The sequence below is a fragment of the Ranitomeya variabilis genome, chromosome 3 (assembly GCF_051348905.1).
Source record: "Ranitomeya variabilis isolate aRanVar5 chromosome 3, aRanVar5.hap1, whole genome shotgun sequence".
NCBI lineage: Eukaryota > Metazoa > Chordata > Amphibia > Anura > Dendrobatidae > Ranitomeya > Ranitomeya variabilis.
In genome coordinates this window covers 620,679,279-620,704,165 of record NC_135234.1, presented here as the reverse complement: position 1 = coordinate 620,704,165, position 24,887 = coordinate 620,679,279, and the positions used below count along the sequence as shown (strand labels likewise).

The 24,887-nt window shown below is 45.4% G+C and overlaps 1 protein-coding gene across 1 annotated transcript in view; it reads right to left on the bottom strand.

Annotated features, from left to right (window-relative positions):
• The window catches only part of RB1 (RB transcriptional corepressor 1), a 373,697-nt gene that overhangs the window by 195,905 nt on the left and 152,905 nt on the right, over positions 1-24,887 (bottom strand). The window contains exon 11 of the mRNA XM_077297418.1: positions 182-256. Coding sequence (XP_077153533.1) covers positions 182-256 — 75 coding nt within the window. The remainder of the gene's footprint in view (positions 1-181; positions 257-24,887) is intronic.

The following is a 24,887-nucleotide window of genomic DNA, read 5'->3' as shown; positions in this document are numbered from 1 at the left end:
AAGTAAATAAGTGGTTACTATGGAAAAAACTAAATAGGAATAATGGTAACTTGCTGCATTAACTAATATAAGTACCATCTTTGGCAGAAAACAAGAGGCTATTTCTTAAGCAAAACTTCAATTTTGAGAACAAGATTAAATACTTCTAGCATTTCATAGTGAACAAGGTGAAAAAGCTCACCTCACTGGGGTCTGTGGGGGAATCAGACGAGCTTCTTCTGAATTATTCTTTTGGGGCGTCCTCTCCTGTTCCAAACTGGAGAAAAAGTTTAAAAACAGATCATTTTTGACAATTTTAGGAGAATGAATAAATAATGAAGTGTTTTAAACACTCAAAATGCACACACAGCTAAAATATTGATGGATCATGTTAATTATTTGAATTGTAATTACAAACTTGTTATACAATATTGGTATTCACCATGCACATTTACAGGTTCTACCTTGCTGATGGCTGATGCGACGCACCCACATACAGAGAAAGCAAGTAAATTTTAACATCTAAAAGGGGTTGTCCAGTTCTTTATATTGATGGCCTATTCTTTGGATACGTCATCAATATCATCAGTGGAGCTGCAACATCCTGAATGCCCCACCACATCAATCAGCTGTTCCAGTGATCAACTGTGGAGCAGAACAGAACAACTCTGTCAACTACATAATGGCCTGTAGCCAGGGAGTGCACATGTCACCATATTCAAAAGAATAGGACTGGATCTGACGTACCCTGCCTCGGCCACCATACAGTTGATAGAGCCACATCCGACCACCAGTGGGACCAAGAATAGCTGACTGGTGGGGATGCCGGGTGACTAACTCCCACCAATCTAATACAAACAGAACGGACTAAGCAGTGTATTTTCAGATGTATGTCAGAAACAGCAGAACAGCCACCTATGTCTAGGAGTTGCATAGGTACACCAACAGCAAATATATTTTTAAATGAACATTATTTAGAAAGCTGCTTAAAAAATATCAGAACAAAGGTAACCCTAAGCTTTAAACTTTCCAAACAATTTCACAATGGAAGCAAATGAAAAAGATGTTTAACAACTACGTTTAATTTACTATATATCTTGTGTTTGCTGTTCCTTCACATTAAAAGAAATGCAAGGATTCTGATACAAGTGAGGAAAACTATAAACCAGAACTGACAGGAAATAGAAAATAGGCACTGAGAAGATGATCGAGAAGATGTCCTATTTTATGCAAATACAAAACCAGTCCAAGGATAAATCAAAGGACATACTAAAATATCACCATGCCTCTGGTTACAGCAGCAGCCAAAAAGTGCCACTGTCCCCTAAGAAATACTATGGGAAACATGAAACTGTGCTAGTGTCAGGGCTGCATACATGCTAGAGTGGAGTAAAGAAATCCAACAGTAAAGTAAAAAAAGATAGTTTATTTAACTCAGTACATAAAAGGCAATAGTCCATGGCTACTGACTATAGCGGTCCGGTTACATGGGGCTTAGGACTGCTCTATATACTATGTTTCCTGTCTTAGTGATTTTGTATTATAGTGTCGGGCTGTGGAGTCAGAGTCAATATAAAATGGACCGTCTCCGACTCCTAAAATATATAATAGTGTACAGTAGTACCATGCAGGATGTGCTGTTAATGTTTTCATAAGAATTAGAAAGTTGTGAAATGTCCTATAAATGTCTGTTCTGTTCCTGATCTAAGGATCTCGGCTTATAATGGAGATGAATCTGTGCTGCACTTTATGTACAGGCTCAGTAATGACGCAGGGCTGTGAAGTCGGAGTCAGGGAAATTGAGGAGTCCGGCGGTTTGGCTTACCAACTGCACAGCCCTTGATAGTGTCTGTAAGGCTGCTTTCACACATCAGGTTTTTTGTTTCAGGCTAAATCCGGCTCTTCGGAGAAAAACCGGAATCGGAAAATAGAAAAACCAAAACCGGTTTTCCCCCCATTGACTTGTATTCGCGCCGGATGGCCCAGCGTTCCTTCCGGTTTGATGCCGGATCCGGCGTACAATCGATTCCGGCGTCTGGAAAAAAGTCTAGTGTAAAGTTTTTTGTCTGCGGCAAAAAAGCCGGAAGGGCCGGATCCGGCCTTTTGCGACAATGCATGTCTATGGACACCGGATTGCGCTGGATCCGGGAAAAGGCGGATCCGGCGGCCTGATCCGGCTTTTTTGGCCGGGGTCACACTAGACCGTAATACGGACGAGTGCTATGCGATAAAAAATCGCATAGCACTCGGCCCAATGTTAATCTATGGTCCAGCTCCCATCATCCGATATTTTCTCCACCGTATTTCGGATCCGAGGGAACTCGCATCAGGCTGCGATTGTCAGCGTATCTCGCCAATGCAAGTCTATGGGTGCGAGAAAAAATCGGATTACACACGGAGCATGCGTCTGCATTGCGAGAAATACGGAAGACTTCTCCAGGTGACAGGAAATTGAATCATCCATCATCAGGAAGCTTTGGCATGCTAATTTATGGCCCACGCTGGATTGCAAAGCAGGAAACACGCCTCCACGGAGTGTACTGTGTAGCAGCATGGCCAGGCATATAAATGTTGAGATGCTGATTGCTCTGGTCCATGATAGACCAGAGTTATGGGACCAACGCGACGCACATTATGCGGACCGCGCACGAAAAGACGCAGCATGGAGGTCAATCTGTCGCCACATGTTCCCCGATTTTGATGAGCGACCTCAAGAGGTTCAGCAAGAAATTTGTAAGTACCATCCTTTACCAAAAAATATGCTTTAAGATTTTTTTCTTGAGAAATATAGGCATGAACACATCATATGTGGTGTGTTTATGAGTGATGTAAATGATCCAAGCTCTTGGTTGAGGCAAAAAAAAACATTAACAAGACACACCAATATGGTTCCAATATAGTAGCTAGAGTCCTTTCAGATCTTACCAAGGGAGTTTGATGTCCCCTTAGGCTCCAGGGCCTGTGTGTGCTTGCAAACCCTGGACCTGTTGTAGTTATGTGCTTGGCCAGCATGGTGGCTCACTGGATATGAGTCCTGGGTTCAAATTCCACCAAGGACAAAATCTGCAAAGAGTTTGGATGTTCTATCCGTGTTTGGTGGGTTTCCTCTGGCCACTCCGCTTTCCTCACACAATCCAAAGACATACTCATAGGGAATTTATATTGGGAGCCACATTGGTGACAGCAATGATAATGTTTTTGCCAAACTGGCGAATATGTTATCTTTATGTAAAAATAAAGATTAATTATTATTCTTTGTTTTTCCACAAACAACTTTTGCTTATTTGCAGTGAATGATGTCACTAGACGCTGGCGGAGTTGCCGGGATCAATACCGGCGGGAACGTCAAGTTTCTGGGCGGAGTGGTGATGCAGCACCCAAAAAAAGGAAATATCTTTATTTTGATCGGCTGAATTTTCTTGCCCCGGTGATGGAGCTCAGACCGTAAGTGGATGCATGTCCCAACAACTTATACACATCTTCTAACGTGAATATGTTTCTAATTTTTTCCTCTCAAATCATTTGTGAAATACAGAACAGAGTCCAATCTGACAGAAAGAGAGACTGCATCTGACTCGGAGGTGGTGATTGACCCCATTGGTGAAGAATCCAAAATGGCTGGACCATCAGGGCAAGCACCAAGCAGCAACCAACCACAACCAGCAGCAGCGTCTTCTGCCACACAGGAGGCCAATCCAGAGGTTGAGGAAGGAGGCCAGAGCAGCAGTCCAACCTTGGCTCTGGATACATCACCACAGTTTACTACCAGGCAAAACCGTGGGCGGCGCAGAAGGGTGGCTTCTAACCCTGGCACCAGGAGGCAAGTGGATACAGGGGTGTTGGACTATTTGTCAAGGGCTGCAGATGACGATGGTGAGGAAGCATACTTCCGCAGTCTTGCACGCTATTTACGCCCCATTCCACGTTCGCTCAGGCTGCGGACCAGAGGTTGCATACAAATTGTTATTGATGCGGCCACACCCCCAAACAACCCCATTCGTTTGTTCAACTACATAGAACAGTGGCAAATGTCACCTACAAATGTTCTGGCGGTGCAAGACCTTCCAGAGGAACCCAACCAAACAGTTGCAGCACCCCCCTTGCCACGTATAGCTCCACAACATCAGCCTGCCCAAAACACCCAACAACAACCAAACAGGCCAATTAATGAATATCCATCCACAGCCCAATCTGACCACTTGAACAGACACATGTTTGGAGGCAGGTCACCAACATGTGTCTGCTCGACATGGCCATATTGGGGGGTATGACCAAATGGGTCAATACAGTACACAGGACTTTATGCCCTTCTACCCTCAACATCCAGTTTTACCTCACACTCAGGATAGAAACTTGCAAACACACCCTTCATATATATCTGCCATACCACAGGTTGACAGTCTGGTTGGTCCACCACCTAGGCCAAGTTCAGCACATGCTGGACACCCGCCATCACCATCGCCACCCCCAACCTACCAGAACCTGTAAGTTCTGTTCCAATCGTTTTGGCAGGTCATTTCTCTTTTATCTTTGTTTTTGATTTTGGGCACCATTGGCCTGTTGTTTGTTCTGGTTGACTCTGGGTAATAGGCCTAAAATTACATATGATGTTAATATGTTTTGGGCAAATATATATATGCTTTGAGCAGTAAAAATGTTTTGACAAATATGAGTGTTGTGTATTCTTAGGAGTACAAAGATGATGTGGCAACGTACATACTTTTTGGGAAAGGAAAAGTAGAAACATACTACACAATTCAAACATGAACATTAAGCTATTTATTAACTAACAATATAAAGAAACTTTACAGCACAACAGCATTGTCTTGCCAATCAGTCGCTCCCTCTGGTGACACAAAATAATTTGTTAACACATCACGAATTTTTAGGCCTGAGGGCTGACGACGAGAAGGAAGAACACGTGGAGTAGGCAATACAGTATTAGCATAATCAATTTCAACTGCAGCAGATGATGGGCAATCATGGTAACTAGTAAAGTTGTGAAGAACAACACATGCTTTTATTACACCATTGACATTGCCTTCACTCAGTTGTATTGCGGACTGAAGTACCCGCCATTTAGCAGTGAGAATGCCAAATGAACACTCTACCAGACGGCGAGCACGTGAAAGGCGCAAATTAAAAATTCGACGCCGGTAGTCCAGGCCTCTCCGTGGATATGGCCTCATGACGTTCCTGGATAATTGAAACGCCTCATCTGCTACCATCATGTAAGGCACCACATCTAAATTCACCCCTGGTAGGTTACTTGGGGGTGGGAGATCCAACTCATTGTTGCGCAGCCGCCGACCAATTAAGGAAGAACTGAAGACTCTAGAGTCTCCAGTTCTCCCATAGGCCCCAATATCTACAATTATAAACCTGTAGTTGCTGTCGACCAGGGCCAACAGCACTACAGAGAAAAACTGTTTATAATTATAGAATTGGGTCCCTGAGCCCGGCGGCTTACGCAGACGGATGTGCTTTCCGTCCAGAGCCCCAATACAGTGCGGAAACTGGCAGGTGTCCTGAAATCCTTGGGCAATCCGTAACCAATCGGACATTTTCGGCTCAGGCATCACCTCTTGATGGAGTCTTCGTCATATTTCCGTGCATGTATCCCGCACAATTCCCGAAATTGTAGATTTGCCAAGTAAAAATTCTAAATGCAGTGCCGCATATGATAGTCCAGTGGCAAGGAAGCTAAAAGAAACAAGATAATTTGTTTACCCTACAAAATTTAAACATTACAGTGTTCTCTGTGGCAAAAAGACAATTAGATAAATAATATGCCATGATTCATCAAACATTAAGTTCGATTTGATAAAACATTCCAACTTTATCCTAAATTACGGTATTTTCGGGCGTATAAGACTAAGTTTTAACCCCTGAAAATCTTCTAAAAAGTCGGGGGTCGTCTTATACGCCGGAAAATACGGGTATGTTGAAGTTTAGAAACCATTTAAATAGCTACTTTTCACAATGGGTAATACCATTAAACACAAAGCTTTGTTTGGAAACAGAGGAATGATACAAATACCGTAAAGTAAAGATAAGGCGCTCCTCTGCAGAAATGGATTTTCGCATCCTGGTGTCCTTCTTGGTAATCCCTGGTCGCAAAATCTCCAACAAAATATCAAACGTTTGTATCCGCATCCGACAATAGTTGAAGAACTTGTCTGGATAGGTCCTCAGAGCAGCATACAGACGTTGGAAATGTCCTTTGGTGATCCGTTGCTTCATAAGTGGATGTACCCACATCCGTCTCCGCCTCCTCGGATCAACAATTACTGGGTATGGCTCTCCAAAACGTTGGGAAAGTACCCAGTTGTAAAGCACACGCTCTGTGGTGTTAAAAGTCAGTAGATCCGACATGTTGCTCATCAAGCAGAAGTGCACCAACACAAGCAGAGTCTCTGCTGCCTTGATTGGTGGCTGCCACCTGTTTTAGGGCCCTTAAATAATGTTCTTGTTGTTGATTTAAAATTTTACAGGTGCCAAAACCGTTATATGTCCATTTTGCAAGTTTGCGTGAAAATCTCGGCATACGGATGGCATACGGATGACACACAGAGGTCACACGGATCATTTGATGCGAGGAAATCGCATCCTCGCACTGCACACGGATCACTGTTTTTGAAACATTTGTGCGATTCTCGGCCGTAAAAAACGGACCGTTTTTTTATACGTTAAGTGTGTCCCCGGCCTTACACTGAGAATGCTCAGAAGCTATGGGCCTGCCCCCAGGACACATATATAAAGCAATGCCAATGAGGCCTTCACTCATTTCCAGCCATACTGCCAGCCAGAGAGACCACAAGAGACACACACCCTGCCAAGACAGAAGAACAAAGGAGCCAGAGAGCGGAGCCAGCTACAAACCTGCCACAGAGGCCTGCCAGCTACAAACCTGCCACAGAGCCCAGCCAGCTCTCCTGCCACAGAGGCCAGCCAGCTCTCCTGCCACAGAGCCCAGCCAGCTCTCCTGCCACAGAGCCCAGCCAGCTCTCCTGCCACAGAGCCCAGCCAGCTCTCCTGCCACAGAGCCCAGCCTGCTCTCCTGCCACAGAGCCCAGCCTGCTCTCCTGCCACAGAGCCCAGCCTGCTCTCCTGCCACAGAGCCCAGCCAGCTCTCCTGCCACAGAGCCCAGCCAGCAATAACCTGCCACAGAGCCCAGCCAGCTCTCCTGCCACAGAGCCCAGCCAGCTCTCCTGCCACAGAGCCCAGCCAGCTCTCCTGCCACAGAGCCCAGCCAGCTCTCCTGCCACAGAGCCCAGCCAGCTCTCCTGCCACAGAGCCCAGCCAGCTCTCCTGCCACAGAGCCCAGCCTGCTCTCCTGCCACAGAGCCCAGCCAGCTATAACCTGCCACAGAGCCCAGCCAGCTATAACCTGCCACAGAGCCCAGCCAGCTGTCCTGCCACAGAGCCCAGCCAGCTCTCCTGCCACAGAGCCCAGCCTGCTCTCCTGCCACAGAGCCCAGCCTGCTCTCCTGCCAGAGCCCAGCCAGCTATAACCTGCCACAGAGCCCAGCCAGCTATAACCTGCCACAGAGCCCAGCCAGCTCTCCTGCCACAGAGCCCAGCCTGCTCTCCTGCCACAGAGCCCAGCCAGCTCTCCTGCCACAGAGCCCAGCCTGCTCTCCTGCCACAGAGCCCAGCCAGCTCTCCTGCCACAGAGCCCAGCCAGCTCTCCTGCCACAGAGCCCAGCCTGCTCTCCTGCCACAGAGCCCAGCCAGCTCTCCTGCCACAGAGCCCAGCCAGCTCTCCTGCCACAGAGCCCAGCCTGCTCTCCTGCCACAGAGCCCAGCCAGCTCTCCTGCCACAGAGGCCAGCCAGCTATAACCTGCCACAGAGCCCAGCCAGCTCTACTGCCACAGAGGCCAGCCAGCTATAACCTGCCACAGAGCCCAGCCAGCTCTACTGCCACAGAGCCCAGCCAGCTATAACCTGCCACAGAGGCCAGCCAGCTATAACCTGCCAGAGGCCAGCCAGCTATAACCTGCCACAGAGGCCAGCCAGCTATAACCTGCCACAGAGGCCTGCAAGCTCTCCTGCCACAGAGGCCAGCCAGCTATAACCTGCCACAGAGCCCAGCCAGCTATAACCTGCCACAGATCCCAGCCAGCTCTCCTGCCACAGAGCCCAGCCAGCTATAACCTGCCACAGAGCCCAGCCAGCTCTACTGCCACAGAGCCCAACCAGCTATAACCTGCCACAGAGCCCAGCCAGCTCTACTGCCACAAAGCCCAGCCAGCTATAACCTGCCACAGAGGCCAGCCAGCTATAACCTGCCAGAGGCCAGCCAGCTATAACCTGCCACAGAGGCCAGCCAGCTATAACCTGCCACAGAGGCCTGCAAGCTCTCCTGCCACAGAGGCCAGCCAGCTATAACCTGCCACAGAGCCCAGCCAGCTATAACCTGCCACAGATCCCAGCCAGCTCTCCTGCCACAGAGCCCAGCCAGCTATAACCTGCCACAGAGCCCAGCCAGCTCTACTGCCACAGAGCCCAACCAGCTATAACCTGCCACAGAGCCCAGCCAGCTCTACTGCCACAAAGCCCAGCCAGCTATAACCTGCCACAGAGGCCAGCCAGCTATAACCTGCCACAGAGGCCAGCCAGCTATAACCTGCCACAGAGGCCTGCAAGCTCTCCTGCCACAGAGGCCAGCCAGCTATAACCTGCCACAGAGCCCAGCCAGCTATAACCTGCCACAGATCCCAGCCAGCTCTCCTGCCACAGAGCCCAGCCAGCTATAACCTGCCACAGAGCCCAGCCAGCTATAACCTGCCACAGAGCCCAGCCAGCTATAACCTGCCACAGAGCCCAGCCAGCTATAACCTGCCACAGAGCCCAGCCAGCTATAACCTGCCACAGAGCCCAGCCAGCCAAGCCGTACCAAAGCAGCCATGTCTTCTTCTGGGAGCCCTCCTCCCTGTCGGCAGCGCACTGAGATAAATATGTTTTTAACATAATTTTGCTCTCTTGCTCCCTCGCTGTCTTGTGTGTGTGTGTGTGTGTGTGTGTGTGTGTATGTATGTGTGTATGTATGTGTGTCTGTGTGTGTATGTGTCTGTGTGTGTATGTGTGTCTGTGTGTGTATGTATGTGTGTCTGTATGTGTGTGTGTGTGTATTTGTGTCTGTGTGTGTATGTCTGTGTGTGTATGTGTATATATTAATGTATTTTGCCATTTTTAATCTTGGAAGGAAGCTGCTGAAGCTGCTGCCACAGTCCAAGAGGTGCTCCCCGAAGAAGAGGGAAGGGGTTGAGAAAGACATGGAGAGGGATCACAATTGGCATGTTTCTTTCATGTATTGCGGAACCACAACCTAACACTACACACAGCACATAACACAAGATACTTACAGATAGAACACAACACATACAAACTGATACATTCAGACATCACATTACATAAAAAAGTTATTATAGATATCACATGGCACACAACACATAGAAAGGCTACCTACAAGCACAAAATGTTGATGTTATTTTTCTTCTAGAGTTCGGATTCTGGTGCTCAATCGAGAGGTCCTTCCAGTGGCTCCCAGAGTCGTCGGCGTGAGAGTCGTGGCGGCCGTCGTCGTGTAGGCATTTTATTTTTTTTTTCTGGGGGGGGGGGTTCTATGTTTACAATTTTGTGTTAATTTATTTTTCCCTTTTTTATAATAGGTTTCATAGCGTGCTCCTGATTCTGACGGTGAGGAGGTCGGCCTTGATATTGACCTCCTCATCGATCTTGTCCGAGACAGGGAGCCACTGTGGAACATGGGTGACCGCCGCCATGCTGATATCTCAGTGACCCGTCGACTCTGGGAGCAAATCTGCCAAGAACTTATAGCGAGGTGGGAGGACCTTGATGTTCAGGCCCAGAATCAAGAACGTAAGTATCCACAGTTAAGTTTTGTTGATGCATTCAAAGTATTGTTTCTAACCAATTTTTGTGTTTCTCCTATTTTAACAGGTGAGAGTATTGTGAAAAGGTGGCGGTCGATCAGGGATCGCTTTAAGAAGGAGTTCAACAAAGAGATGCGGGCCCCCGAGTGGACCTGGAGGACGCAGGAGCACATACAAGTATGCCGAAGCCCTGTCGTTCCTCAGGTCAACGATGGTGACACGAAGGTAAATATTATCCACCACATGTACTAACCAATGTTTGACATGTCTAAACCTCTTTTGCTCTTTCAGCCAGGGCCATGCAATGACAGTATATTAATTGTTTGTTTTTCTCTTTTGTTCCACAGCACCGTTGGGAGCACTCGGGAGCCTGCAGCACAGTTGAACCCTTCTGGGGCGATTCCTCAGGAGGCCGCCACAGAGGGACACTTTGACAGTGAGGACCCCTCTGCACCTTCCCACTCTGCACTTTCCCACTCTGCACCTTCCCACACATTGGATCCCTCTGTCCCATCAACGAGCGCTGGAGCATCCTGGCCGGTTCCATTGCATGAATCTGCTGGTGAGGATATAGAGTTTCCTGTACCCCACCCCACTGCTGTTGCCACCTCTAGTACACCTGTAGCATCGGGGCCCGAGTTCTTACACCTGAACGCATCATTCCAGAACTGTCTGAAAGCTTTGTCCGGGCAAATGGCTGCAGTTTTTAATTTAATAAATAAAAGTATACTCGAGATGCATACACTTCTGTTAACGATACGTTCAGAGGCAAGACAGTCACCGAACAACACTTTTTTCCAGTCGATTCTTGAGCAAATGGAGACGCTATCTGCTTCTCAGCAGATGCAAGTAATGGAATCCTGCCAGTCTACTCTAGAACTCACTGACTCAAGAGCAGAGAATCTTGCCACCCATGCGGCAACTGCCCCCCCTTCCTCCACTGTCCATCACTACAGCCACTACCATCCTCCTGACCCGTACCACCAACCTGCCCGAGCCCCATCCCACCAACCTCACCATCACCCACATCGTGCCTGTGCCCCGTCCCAACAGCCACAACACTTCCAGCGTTCCCGTGGCCCTTCCCACCAGCCACACTACCAGCCTCCCGCCCGTGCCCTTTCCCACCAATATGATGATCCCGGACCATACCACTTCCCATCCACTTCATCCGTGCCTCCTCTCCCTGCCCACTTCCAACAGCCTCTTTCACCTCCTTCCCAACCCTCTTCTCCACCCATCACTGCTTCTGCCTTCCAATCCTCCCAAAACATCAGCTACACCTCTCCATCCTACCAAACTCCTAACCCCAATCCCACTTTCGTGTCCACCCGCTCAATTGCCTTCTCCACTCCTTCACCACTACCTATTGATCATTCCCCACCACCAACACATTCCTCTCTTCACACTCCCACTGTCGAAGTGTCCCTATCCGCCAGCCCCTCGCCGACTTATTCCAATCTCTAGTTTGTTTTGTATGCTGCAAAATATATTTATTTTTTAGGTTTCAAAATAAAAGTTTGGTTTTGATATAAAAAAAAAAAGTTTTAATAAAACTTTTGTTGTTTACAGCTATCTTGTATTTATTCTTTATAGTATAGATTTACACACTTTGGTTAAACAAGGTTTATTGGTCAGAGGTAAAATACTTTGGGTACAACCCAAACAGATGCACAACTTGGGTAAAAGGTGAAACCAAACAGGTACACATCTTGGGTAAAAGGTAAAAACAAACAGGTACACGACATGGGTAAAAGGTAGAAAAGTTGTTACTAGGTTCAAGACAAATTGTTTAAACTCTATCATCCTGCCAGTGTATTCTTCCTTCGGGTGAAATAAAATATTCTGCAAAGTGATCCCGTATTCTGGAAACAGTGGCAGAACTTCTATATGTTTGGTTGCTATAATAAGCCAAGGTGGTTTGTTCAGACTGGTCCTCAATGGAAATCTGTTCCTTGGATATCACATAATTGTGCAGGACAACACACGCTTTCACTACCTCATCCAGAGTGTCTGTCTTCAAGTTAATGGATGTCAGCAGAACTCTCCATTTGGCAGTTAAGATCCCAAACACACACTCCACCATTCTTCGTGCACATGTGAGTCGGTAGTTTTCTTTTAGTATTGTTTAAACCACGGCTGGAGTAGGGTTTCAAAAGATGTTCTGAAAGCTGAAAAGCTTCATCCCGCCGCACAAGAATTACAAAATTCTCACAAGGTGGTATCACTGTCCTGATGTCTTACACGCCGCTTTTCCCTCCATCTCCGATAGGTGCTGGCCTTGTGGAGTAGAGAGGTACCAAGCTACACATTTGGTGGGGATGTAAGCTTATTAAGCCATTTTGGGATTCTGTCTTTTCCGCTTATCAAGCCATTAGCGGTCATTTGGTGACCAACTCCCCCCAGGTGGCTTTATTATCTATCCTCCCGGGCTCGTTTCGCTTCCAAAAAAGGGGCTCCTAAGATTCTGCTTAACTGCTGCGTGCACTGTGATCCCGAGACATTGGAAATCCTCCCAATCTCCTAATGTGTCTGAATGGGTCAAGGAGATGACCAGCCTTCAAAGTATGGAGGTATTGTCCGCTGAGGTTAACGGTTCAATGGAGAAATATCTGCAGGTCTGGAGTCCTTGGATTTTGTTTATGGACTCTCAGGACTTTCAATCCCTCTTTTCTAAGCCATAAGGAAGATAGATTGAACAATACGGGTTAGATGGACGTCATTATAGAGGTGCAAGTTGCCCCCTTCTATATCAGACTCCATGGTTCCTCCCCCTCCCCCCTTTATTTTTCATCCTCTCTCCTCCCCCATATTCCTCTTCTTAGTCTCATTCTTTCCGTTCGTGTTTATACCATTATTACTTGGAGTGACCTAGCTCCTCTTGTTTGGGTCGCTCTCTTTCAGAGGATACCTCATATGTATCACCAAAGGTCCTACAGTCTCCCTGGATAGGGGATACCTACATCCGCCATCGATTTTTTATTTTTTTTATTTTCAGATCTTGTTGGACTTGATTGAAAATGATTTTGACCTGAAAGTTATACTACTTCGGGACTTGTTGGTTACAGGTCTTGATATACAGTTGTATATGAGATTTCTTTTTGTACTCAATACTTTTTATGTTGTTGAATCCTTTGTTCCTTGTTTGTTTTGAAGATCTTTTCAATAAAAACCAGATTAAACATAAAAGCTTCATCCCCAACACAAACAAAAGGCATTTGTGGCTCAGAGGTTTGAGGCAGTGGTCTATGATTGAAAGGTATGTCCATACAAATGCCGCCTCATAGAAGACAGTTTGAAAGCTTGTGAATCATTAGAGCGGCCATACGCCCCAATATCCACCGCAACAAATTTGTAATCCGCATCGGCGATGGCCATCAGCACGATGGAAAAGTACTTTTTATAGTTGAAAAACTGAGATCCAGAACCAGCCGGTTTCACGATACGGATATGTTTCCCATCCACCGCGCCCAAGCAACTGGGAAACTGACACACGTCCTGGAATCTGTCAGCAACTTCCAACCATGTCTGCATTGTGGGATGTGGAATGAATTCGTCGTGCAGAGAGTCCCACACAGCACGGCAAGTGTGCCTCACTATTCCAGATATGGTTGAAATTCCCAATCTGAAATGAAATTGTAGTGAAGACAGGGATTCTCCAGTAGCTAGGAATCTGTGAACAAAAGCAAGGCAGAAATTACTGCAAATTCAAAATATCAATCAATGAAAGTGCTCTACAATAGTACATAAAAAAAGAATGCTTACCGAAGAGTGACCATCAGACGCTCAGCAGGTGTAATGGAGAATCTGCAATATGTATCACTCCTTCTTATAAGATGTTCAACCCGCTCCACCAATACATCAAAGTTCTCCACTTTCATCCACACATAGCTGAAAAACTTGTCAGGGTCTCCTCGTAGCTCTATGTATAAAGTAGAAAAGACTCCCCGCGTCATTCTCTGTGCCGTAATGGCGTGGATCCACAAACCGCGTCGGCGCAGATGATGCGCTGTCTCTCTCGCTCCTTCTCAAGAACAATTGCTTTCAATCGATTCGCCTCCACGATGACATCCACGTTGTTCTGCAGAATCTTTGCAATAATGCCGTCCATCTTGCTCCTCTCAAACCTGTCACAGATGGCCTGCAGGAACACTGTATATATAGTTTTCAGAGGGCCAATCACATTTTTTGCCTTTCAGGGGGCGTTTTTAGAAACCGTATCCGTCAAAAACCGGATGGAAAACCGGACGAAACGGATGACAACCGGATGGGACGGATCCGATTTCTCGCCGGTTCCAGACACCTGATCCGGCTGAAAAACGGATCCGTCCCATCTGGTTTTTACAAAATAAGCTGGATCCGATGCTGCGGCGCGACACCGGAACCGGCATGCGGCGAAAAACCTGATGTGTGAAAGTAGCCTTAAAAACCCAGAAACTAGAGGTTTTAGGCTATGTGCACACGTTGCGGATTTTGATGCGTTTCCGCACCATTTTTGGATGCACGGAATTGCATCAAATCCGCAGTGTAGTACAGTAACAATGACAGTCAATGAGAATTTAAGAATTGCTGTGCACAGGTTGCGGAAAAATCTGCGCGGATTCGCTGTGTTCTTTTTTCCGCAGCATGTCAATTCTTTGTGCGGAAAGGCAGCGTTTCTGCACCCATTGACTATACATTGAGTAAGGGAAATCCGCACATCAAAAAACGCATGACAATCCGCAAGAGATCCGCATTAAATCCGCAAGTATTTTGGCCTGCGTTTTCTGCCAAGAGATGAAAATTCTGCAGGCCAATCCGCAACGTGTGCCCTTAGGATGTTCAGCCTATGGTTATGTGCACACATTGCAGATTTTCCTGCACCTCTTGATTTTTTATGCAGATTTGTCTGCGTTTTTGTAATATAAATAAAGATCTATTATTTAACAAAAACAAAAAAAAATTGTGATGTCATTTCAATGTCCAACCTCTTATTATACATACTCCATTGAAGAATAATGTTTACACAAACACACACAGATATAGACAGATAGATAATAGATCGATGATAGATACAGTTGTGGCCAAAAGTATTGACACCCCTGCAATTCTGTCAGATAATACTCAGTTTCTTCCTGAAAATGATTGCAATCACAAATTCTTTGGTATTATTATCTTCATTTAATTTGTCTTAAATGAAAAAACACAAAAAGAATTGTCCTAAAGCCAAATTGGATATAATTCCACACCAAACATAAAAAAGGGGGTGGACAAAAGTATTGGCACTGTTCGAAAAATCATGTGATGCTTCACTAATTTGTGTAATTAACAGCACCTGTAACGTACCTGTGGCATCTAACAGGTGTTGGCAATAACTAAATCACACTTGCAGCCAGTTGACATGGATTAAAGTTGACTCAACCTCTGTCCTGTGTCCTTGTGTGTACCACATTGAGCATGGAGAAAAGAAAGAAGACCAAAGAACTGTCTGAGGACTTGAGAAACCAAATTGTGAGGAAGCATGAGCAATCTCAAGGCTACAAGTCAATCTCCAAAGACCTCAATGTTCCTGTGTCTACCGTGCGCAGTGTCATCAAGAAGTTTAAAGCCCATGGCACTGTGGATAACCTCCGTAGATGTGGACGGAAAAGAAAAATTGACAAAAGATTTCAATGCAAGATTGTGCGGATGTTGGATAAAGAATCTCGACTAACATCCAAACAAGTTCAAGCTGCCCTGCAGTCCGAGGGTACAACAGTGTCAACCCGTACTATCCGTCGGCATCTGAATGAAAAGGGACTGTATGGTAAGAGACTTCTTACCCCAAGACATAAAAAAAGCCAGGCTGGAGTTTACCAAAACTTACCTGAAAAAGCCTAAAATGTTTTGGAAGAATGTTCTCTGGTCAGATGAGACAAAAGTAGAGCTTTTTGGGCAAAGGCATCAACATAGAGTTTACAGGAGGAAAAAAGAGGCATTCAAAGAAAAGAACACGGTCCCTACAGTCAAACATGGCAGAGGTTCCCTGATGTTTTGGGGTTGCTTTGCTGCCTCTGGCACTGGACTGCTTGGCCGTGTGCATGGCATTATGAAGTCTGAAGACTACCAACAAATTTTGCAGCATAATGTAGGGCCCAGTGTGAGAAAGCTGGGTCTCCCTCAGAGGTCATGGGTCTTCCAGCAGGACAATGTAGTGTAGTATATCGTGGCACAGCTGAGACGGTGCACAAAGAGGGTTCCCAAACCCACAGGTATATAAAATAAACTTTGGCACTCAACTTGCAATCATATGAAATTTTTAATGGCAGCCACTTGTACAAACGTTTCGGTCAGAGACTTTGACCTTCTTCAGTGTACTGCAGTAATATTAAACAATAAAACAAATAGTATAAATGACAAAACAGAAAATCAAAAAACCATAAAACAACAAGGATAACAGAATATAAGGAGACTGGTATATATTGTGCATATATAGTGATGGATGGGAAAGGGGATGGGGATAGTACAAAAGAGTATAGAGAGGCACTCATACCTTGGTCCCTAAGACACTATTAATGTGTGGCTGGAGGTCAGGATAAGGTCCTATATGGATCCTAAGATAGAAAGTATGTCTATTGAGATGGGTACAATTAATAGGGTTCATGATCAGATGTTGAACTGAGGACTAACCCATGTATCCGTGTGGATGGGGATACAGTGGTGAGGGACGGTGTCTTGAACCGTGCTGTTACTCGTCTGGTAAGTCAATTGAATCTAATGGAATGAAATAGATAGTGCGTTCGTATATATGGACTTAAATTGTCCAGAAATAACAGTGGTGTTAGCCCAAATATATATAAATAAGACATTAAACTCATGTGGGAGAGGAAAATTCCTCTGGTGATCCTATGTTAATAATAATAGTACATACCCTGTATGGTGGTGAACCACAGTGTTCACACTGGAATATAGATCCAAGAATGGACCAAGATTTAGGAATCCCTTTACCTATAAGGGGAGAAGTGTCCGGATTTAAATGAACAAGAAACTACAGAGATTCAAAGGGGCAGAAGCGCTGACAGTGGTGACAGGTCTTACCGGGTGCAGGAAGAAATCTGGATCCAGAACGCGGTGTCCACCGCTAGTTCTAATGTGTGCTGCCATGGTGTGAAGCGCCGTTATATGGCTAGGGGGCGGGACTGTCAGTAGCGTGAAACCGGAAATGCGTCACCGGAAGTGACGCGCTATCAGTGCCGGTGACACTGTGCGTGTCAGCGCTGTAAAATAGTGATGGAGGTGCGTTCCACCTCAGTTTAACATGCCACATGTGCAGGCGGTGGGACTAACTAAGTGTGGGAGGGGCTGAAAAACTACTAGGCTAGTAGAAACGGTGATAACTCTGTATATTAGTATATCATCCCACATAAACAACCTGGCATCTGAAAGGAGGCATGAGAATAACAGTAAAAGAGGGTTCAGAGTTAAATGAGTAAAAAAAAAGACCAAGGTGCTGAGGTAGGAATCCAGAGGGAGGGAGGAACGGGATGTGAACATTTTCGTGCCGTCACATTCAATATTGAGGATTCTGTAAAACAAAATCGCGTGTTAATACAATGCTTATAGATATGAATATATACATGTGCATAATGAAGGGACAATATGATGACAGTTATTGTATCAAAACCGAATATATACAAAGGAAATTATAGAAGACCATTATAGGAAGGCCAGAAGATCATAGTCCCTGTTGAGACCCTTAGGTGTCATAGTCTCCAACTCGTGTATCCAGAAAGCCTCTCTTCTTTTGAGGATCTGGATACGATTGCCCCCCCGTCTTGGTACTGGGACATGTTCTAATACCTGAAATCTAAGCTGAGGTATAGTGTGTCCTGCGTCAATGAAATGGTGGGGTAATGGCAATAATGTATTTTTACATCTTATTGTGGACTTGTGCTTACTGATACGGTCCCGTATCGGTTGTGAGGTCTCGCCAATATATAAAAGGCCACATGGGCATTTAATGGAGTACACCACAAAAGATGTATCACAAGTACTGTAATCTTTAATTTGGTATCTTTTCCCCGATTGTGGGTGATAGAAGTGATCTCCCTTCAAAACATTTCCACATTGGTTGCAGTGGAGGCATGGGTATGTGCCAGTCCTAGGTCTAGAGAGAAACCTTTGGGTGGAGGATCGTGAGCCCGAACCGATGTCAGCCTTGACCAGTGTGTCACGGATATTACGTGATCGTTTATAGCACGGTAAGAAATGATTACGAAACTCAGGTATATCTGGATATGCCTCCTGTAGTATCCTCCAATGTTTCCTGATACTGTGGTGAAGTATGTGGACGTAGGGATGATACGTGTGTACAAAAGGTAAGCGATTTGTCACGGGTTGTTTGGAACGGGTGGCTGGATGTAAGGAGTTATGTAATACATCAGGGGGATAACCCCGCTCAGTGAATTTATTATACATCTCATCCAACCTCTCCTGTTTCTTGATAGGGTTAGTGACTATACGTTCCACCCTCTGAAATTGGGAGCGGGGGATGGCATTTTTGGTGGTTGTGGGGTGCAGACTTTTGTAATGGAGCAGACTATTGCGGTCAGTGGATTTCCTGTATAAATCCGTACTTAGATTGCCACCCGCATCCTTCAATACAAGGGTGTCAAGGAAGTTAACCTGATGTACGTCTTTCGTCATGGTAAAGGAGAGGCCCGGCCAGGAGGCATTTAAGGTCTCAAAGAACTCATCCAGAGACTCTGATGGCCCTGTCCATATGCAAAAAATATCATCAATGAACCTTTTCCAGGTTATACAGTGGGTTCTAAAGAGAGTGTTGGGGTATACCACCTCTTCCTCGAAGGTGGTCATATAAGTGTTTGCATACGGGGGTGCCATGTTGGACCCCATGGCGGTCCCCTGCGCTTGGAGGTAATAGGTATCTTCAAACAGAAAGTAATTTTTGGTAAGAACCATTGTTAGTAGTTCCAGACATAAATCAATCGTGTTATGATGTAGTTCAGATGTGGTCAGCAGCTGTCTGACACAATTAATGCCTCGATTGTGGGGAATGGATGTGTAGAGGTCCTTTACGTCAAAGGACACCAGAAAAGAGTTGTTCGGGACGGTGCCCAGTGTCTGTAATGTTCTGAGAAAAGCCCCAGTATCAAGTAGATATGATTGGGATTTTTGTGTCAGAGGGGTGAGTACCTTTTCCAAAAATATGGAAAGAGGGGACAAGATTGAGTCAGTCGCTGCGATAATAGGTCGGCCAGGTGGGTTAATAAGGCTCTTATGTACTTTGGGAAGTAAGTACAGTACGGGCGTCACTGGATTTGTTTTGGTAAGAAAGTCTTTGGTTTTAGAGTCAATCACTCCCATGTCAGAATATGTCTTAAGTATAGCCGATATGTCGTTGCGTGTATCACCTATGGGGTCTCTGCTTAATTTAATGTAGATCCTACTGTCATTGAGCTGACGATGTGCTTCTTGAATATAGTCTGTCTTATTCATGACCACTATGGCTCCGCCTTTATCAGCGGGTTTGATAATAATGGTCTTATCCTCACATAAGGCCCGTGATGCCTGGATATCTAGATTGGACAAATTGGAGGAGTAATGTAATTTGCCTCCTTCGGCATCCCGCCGAAGTTGGGTAAAGGCTCTATCTATAAACCCAATAAAGGTTTCCACCGCATGTGACTCTGTTGGTGGACGATATATACTCTTGTTGCGAAGGCCGAGTTGGTCTATAGATATCAAGGCCTGGTGTGCAGATGGGAAAACACTACGTGTATCATTGACCTTAGCAAAGTGTGTCAATAATCTAATGCGGCGGTAAAACCGTTGCAACTCCATATCAAGTCCAAATGTACTTAATTTAGAATATGGGCAAAACGAGAGTCCTTTTTGCAAGAGATTGTGTTCAGCAATGCTGAGCGTCCTTGAGGAGATATTGATAACTAAGGAGTTAGTACCTGGGAGCGTGTTACTCTGTAGAAATCTGGATTTCTTCCTCCGCTGGCTCCGACGGGTCCTTTTCTCCTTGGGTACCGCTTGCGTTGATCTAAAAAATGGCGGGTCGTGTTGGTACGGTTATCCCTTCTGTCCGTGTCTGATCCAGATGTTGATGCCTCGTTTGATGAATACTGGTTGTACCTAGGGGGTTCAGAGCGGGGAACAAGGTTATTGCGCCAGTGATAGACGCGATTATTGTCATAATCTTCTAAATCCCTTTGGAACTTAATCCTTTTTCTATTCTCAGTGTCCCTCTTGTGTTGCTCAATGACAGTCTGTACTCTAGCTTTAAGAGTGCCCAATTCTTCCGCAGTACTCGATGAGGCTAATTGTGACTCAATATTCTTGATGGTATCACTGGATTGAGTGATAGCGCTTTGTAGATGTTCAACAGTCAGTGTCATTAAGTCAAACGAGCACTTGTTGAGTATTTGCTCGAATCTGGAGCAGAAGGCGGTGGAGTCGCTGAAAAGTGTTGGTCGCAGAGGTACTCTCAGGCCCCTTGGGATGCGATTGACTCTAAGATATTCCGACAATGTTGCACAGTGTAGTTCCAAATTGATCAGGTGTCGTGATTCTAACTCTATTCTTTCTAAGTCCAACTTATCTAGTGACTTCCTCAAGGTCCCACCTAGGGAAACCAGGGGAAGGGATCTTGAACGGGAATCACGACACCTGATCAATTTGGAACTACACTGTGCAACATTGTCGGAATATCTTAGAGTCAATCGCATCCCAAGGGGCCTGAGAGTACCTCTGCGACCAACACTTTTCAGCGACTCCACCGCCTTCTGCTCCAGATTCGAGCAAATACTCAACAAGTGCTCGTTTGACTTAATGACACTGACTGTTGAACATCTACAAAGCGCTATCACTCAATCCAGTGATACCATCAAGAATATTGAGTCACAATTAGCCTCATCGAGTACTGCGGAAGAATTGGGCACTCTTAAAGCTAGAGTACAGACTGTCATTGAGCAACACAAGAGGGACACTGAGAATAGAAAAAGGATTAAGTTCCAAAGGGATTTAGAAGATTATGACAATAATCGCGTCTATCACTGGCGCAATAACCTTGTTCCCCGCTCTGAACCCCCTAGGTACAACCAGTATTCATCAAACGAGGCATCAACATCTGGATCAGACACGGACAGAAGGGATAACCGTACCAACACGACCCGCCATTTTTTAGATCAACGCAAGCGGTACCCAAGGAGAAAAGGACCCGTCGGAGCCAGCGGAGGAAGAAATCCAGATTTCTACAGAGTAACACGCTCCCAGGTACTAACTCCTTAGTTATCAATATCTCCTCAAGGACGCTCAGCATTGCTGAACACAATCTCTTGCAAAAAGGACTCTCGTTTTGCCCATATTCTAAATTAAGTACATTTGGACTTGATATGGAGTTGCAACGGTTTTACCGCCGCATTAGATTATTGACACACTTTGCTAAGGTTAATGATACACGTAGTGTTTTCCCATCTGCACACCAGGCCTTGATATCTATAGACCAACTCGGCCTTCGCAACAAGAGTATATATCGTCCACCAACAGAGTCACATGCGGTGGAAACCTTTATTGGGTTTATAGATAGAGCCTTTACCCAACTTCGGCGGGATGCCGAAGGAGGCAAATTACATTACTCCTCCAATTTGTCCAATCTAGATATCCAGGCATCACGGGCCTTATGTGAGGATAAGACCATTATTATCAAACCCGCTGATAAAGGCGGAGCCATAGTGGTCATGAATAAGACAGACTATATTCAAGAAGCACATCGTCAGCTCAATGACAGTAGGATCTACATTAAATTAAGCAGAGACCCCATAGGTGATACACGCAACGACATATCGGCTATACTTAAGACATATTCTGACATGGGAGTGATTGACTCTAAAACCAAAGACTTTCTTACCAAAACAAATCCAGTGACGCCCGTACTGTACTTACTTCCCAAAGTACATAAGAGCCTTATTAACCCACCTGGCCGACCTATTATCGCAGCGACTGACTCAATCTTGTCCCCTCTTTCCATATTTTTGGAAAAGGTACTCACCCCTCTGACACAAAAATCCCAATCATATCTACTTGATACTGGGGCTTTTCTCAGAACATTACAGACACTGGGCACCGTCCCGAACAACTCTTTTCTGGTGTCCTTTGACGTAAAGGACCTCTACACATCCATTCCCCACAATCGAGGCATTAATTGTGTCAGACAGCTGCTGACCACATCTGAACTACATCATAACACGATTGATTTATGTCTGGAACTACTAACAATGGTTCTTACCAAAAATTACTTTCTGTTTGAAGATACCTATTACCTCCAAGCGCAGGGGACCGCCATGGGGTCCAACATGGCACCCCCGTATGCAAACACTTATATGACCACCTTCGAGGAAGAGGTGGTATACCCCAACACTCTCTTTAGAACCCACTGTATAACCTGGAAAAGGTTCATTGATGATATTTTTTGCATATGGACAGGGCCATCAGAGTCTCTGGATGAGTTCTTTGAGACCTTAAATGCCTCCTGGCCGGGCCTCTCCTTTACCATGACGAAAGACGTACATCAGGTTAACTTCCTTGACACCCTTGTATTGAAGGATGCGGGTGGCAATCTAAGTACGGATTTATACAGGAAATCCACTGACCGCAATAGTCTGCTCCATTACAAAAGTCTGCACCCCACAACCACCAAAAATGCCATCCCCCGCTCCCAATTTCAGAGGGTGGAACGTATAGTCACTAACCCTATCAAGAAACAGGAGAGGTTGGATGAGATGTATAATAAATTCACTGAGCGGGGTTATCCCCCTGATGTATTACATAACGCCTTACATCCAGCCACCCGTTCCAAACAACCCGTGACAAATCGCTTACCTTTTGTACACACGTATCATCCCTACGTCCACATACTTCACCACAGTATCAGGAAACATTGGAGGATACTACAGGAGGCATATCCAGATATACCTGAGTTTCGTAATCATTTCTTACCGTGCTATAAACGATCACGTAATATCCGTGACACACTGGTCAAGGCTGACATCGGTTCGGGCTCACGATCCTCCACCCAAAGGTTTCTCTCTAGACCTAGGACTGGCACATACCCATGCCTCCACTGCAACCAATGTGGAAATGTTTTGAAGGGAGATCACTTCTATCACCCACAATCGGGGAAAAGATACCAAATTAAAGATTACAGTACTTGTGATACATCTTTTGTGGTGTACTCCATTAAATGCCCATGTGGCCTTTTATATATTGGCGAGACCTCACAACCGATACGGGACCGTATCAGTAAGCACAAGTCCACAATAAGATGTAAAAATACATTATTGCCATTACCCCACCATTTCATTGACGCAGGACACACTATACCTCAGCTTAGATTTCAGGTATTAGAACATGTCCCAGTACCAAGACGGGGGGGCAATCGTATCCAGATCCTCAAAAGAAGAGAGGCTTTCTGGATACACGAGTTGGAGACTATGACACCTAAGGGTCTCAACAGGGACTATGATCTTCTGGCCTTCCTATAATGGTCTTCTATAATTTCCTTTGTATATATTCGGTTTTGATACAATAACTGTCATCATATTGTCCCTTCATTATGCACATGTATATATTCATATCTATAAGCATTGTATTAACACGCGATTTTGTTTTACAGAATCCTCAATATTGAATGTGACGGCACGAAAATGTTCACATCCCGTTCCTCCCTCCCTCTGGATTCCTACCTCAGCACCTTGGTCTCTTTTTTTACTCATTTAACTCTGAACCCTCTTTTACTGTTATTCTCATGCCTCCTTTCAGATGCCAGGTTGTTTATGTGGGATGATATACTAATATACAGAGTTATCACCGTTTCTACTAGCCTAGTAGTTTTTCAGCCCCTCCCACACTTAGTTAGTCCCACCGCCTGCACATGTGGCATGTTAAACTGAGGTGGAACGCACCTCCATCACTATTTTACAGCGCTGACACGCAGTGTCACCGGCACTGATAGCGCGTCACTTCCGGTGACGCATTTCCGGTTTCACGCTACTGACAGTCCCGCCCCCTAGCCATATAACGGCGCTTCACACCATGGCAGCACACATTAGAACTAGCGGTGGACACCGCGTTCTGGATCCAGATTTCTGCCTGCACCCGATAAGACCTGTCACCACTGTCAGCGCTTCTGCCCCTTTGAATCTCTGTAGTTTCTTGTTCATTTAAATCCGGACACTTCTCCCCTTATAGGTAAAGGGATTCCTAAATCTTGGTCCATTCTTGGATCTATATTCCAGTGTGAACACTGTGGTTCACCACCATACAGGGTATGTACTATTATTATTAACATAGGATCACCAGAGGAATTTTCCTCTCCCACATGAGTTTAATGTCTTATTTATATATTTGGGCTAACACCACTGTTATTTCTGGACAATTTAAGTCCATATATACGAAGGCACTATCTATTTCATTCCATTAGATTCAATTGACTTACCAGACGAGTAACAGCACGGTTCAAGACACCGTCCCTCACCACTGTATCCCCATCCACACGGATACATGGGTTAGTCCTCAGTTCAACATCTGATCATGAACCCTATTAATTGTACCCATCTCAATAGACATACTTTCTATCTTAGGATCCATATAGGACCTTATCCTGACCTCCAGCCACACATTAATAGTGTCTTAGGGACCAAGGTATGAGTGCCTCTCTATACTCTTTTGTACTGTCCCCATCCCCTTTCCCATCCATCACTATATATGCACAATATATACCAGTCTCCTTATATTCTGTTATCCTTGTTGTTTTATAGTTTTTTGATTTTCTGTTTTGTCATTTATACTATTTGTTTTATTGTTTAATATTACTGCAGTACACTGAAGAAGGTCAAAGTCTCTGACCGAAACGTTTGTACAAGTGGCTGCCATTAAAAATTTCATATGATTGCAAGTTGAGTGCCAAAGTTTATTTTATATTCCAGCAGGACAATGACCCAAAACACACTTCAAAAAGCAC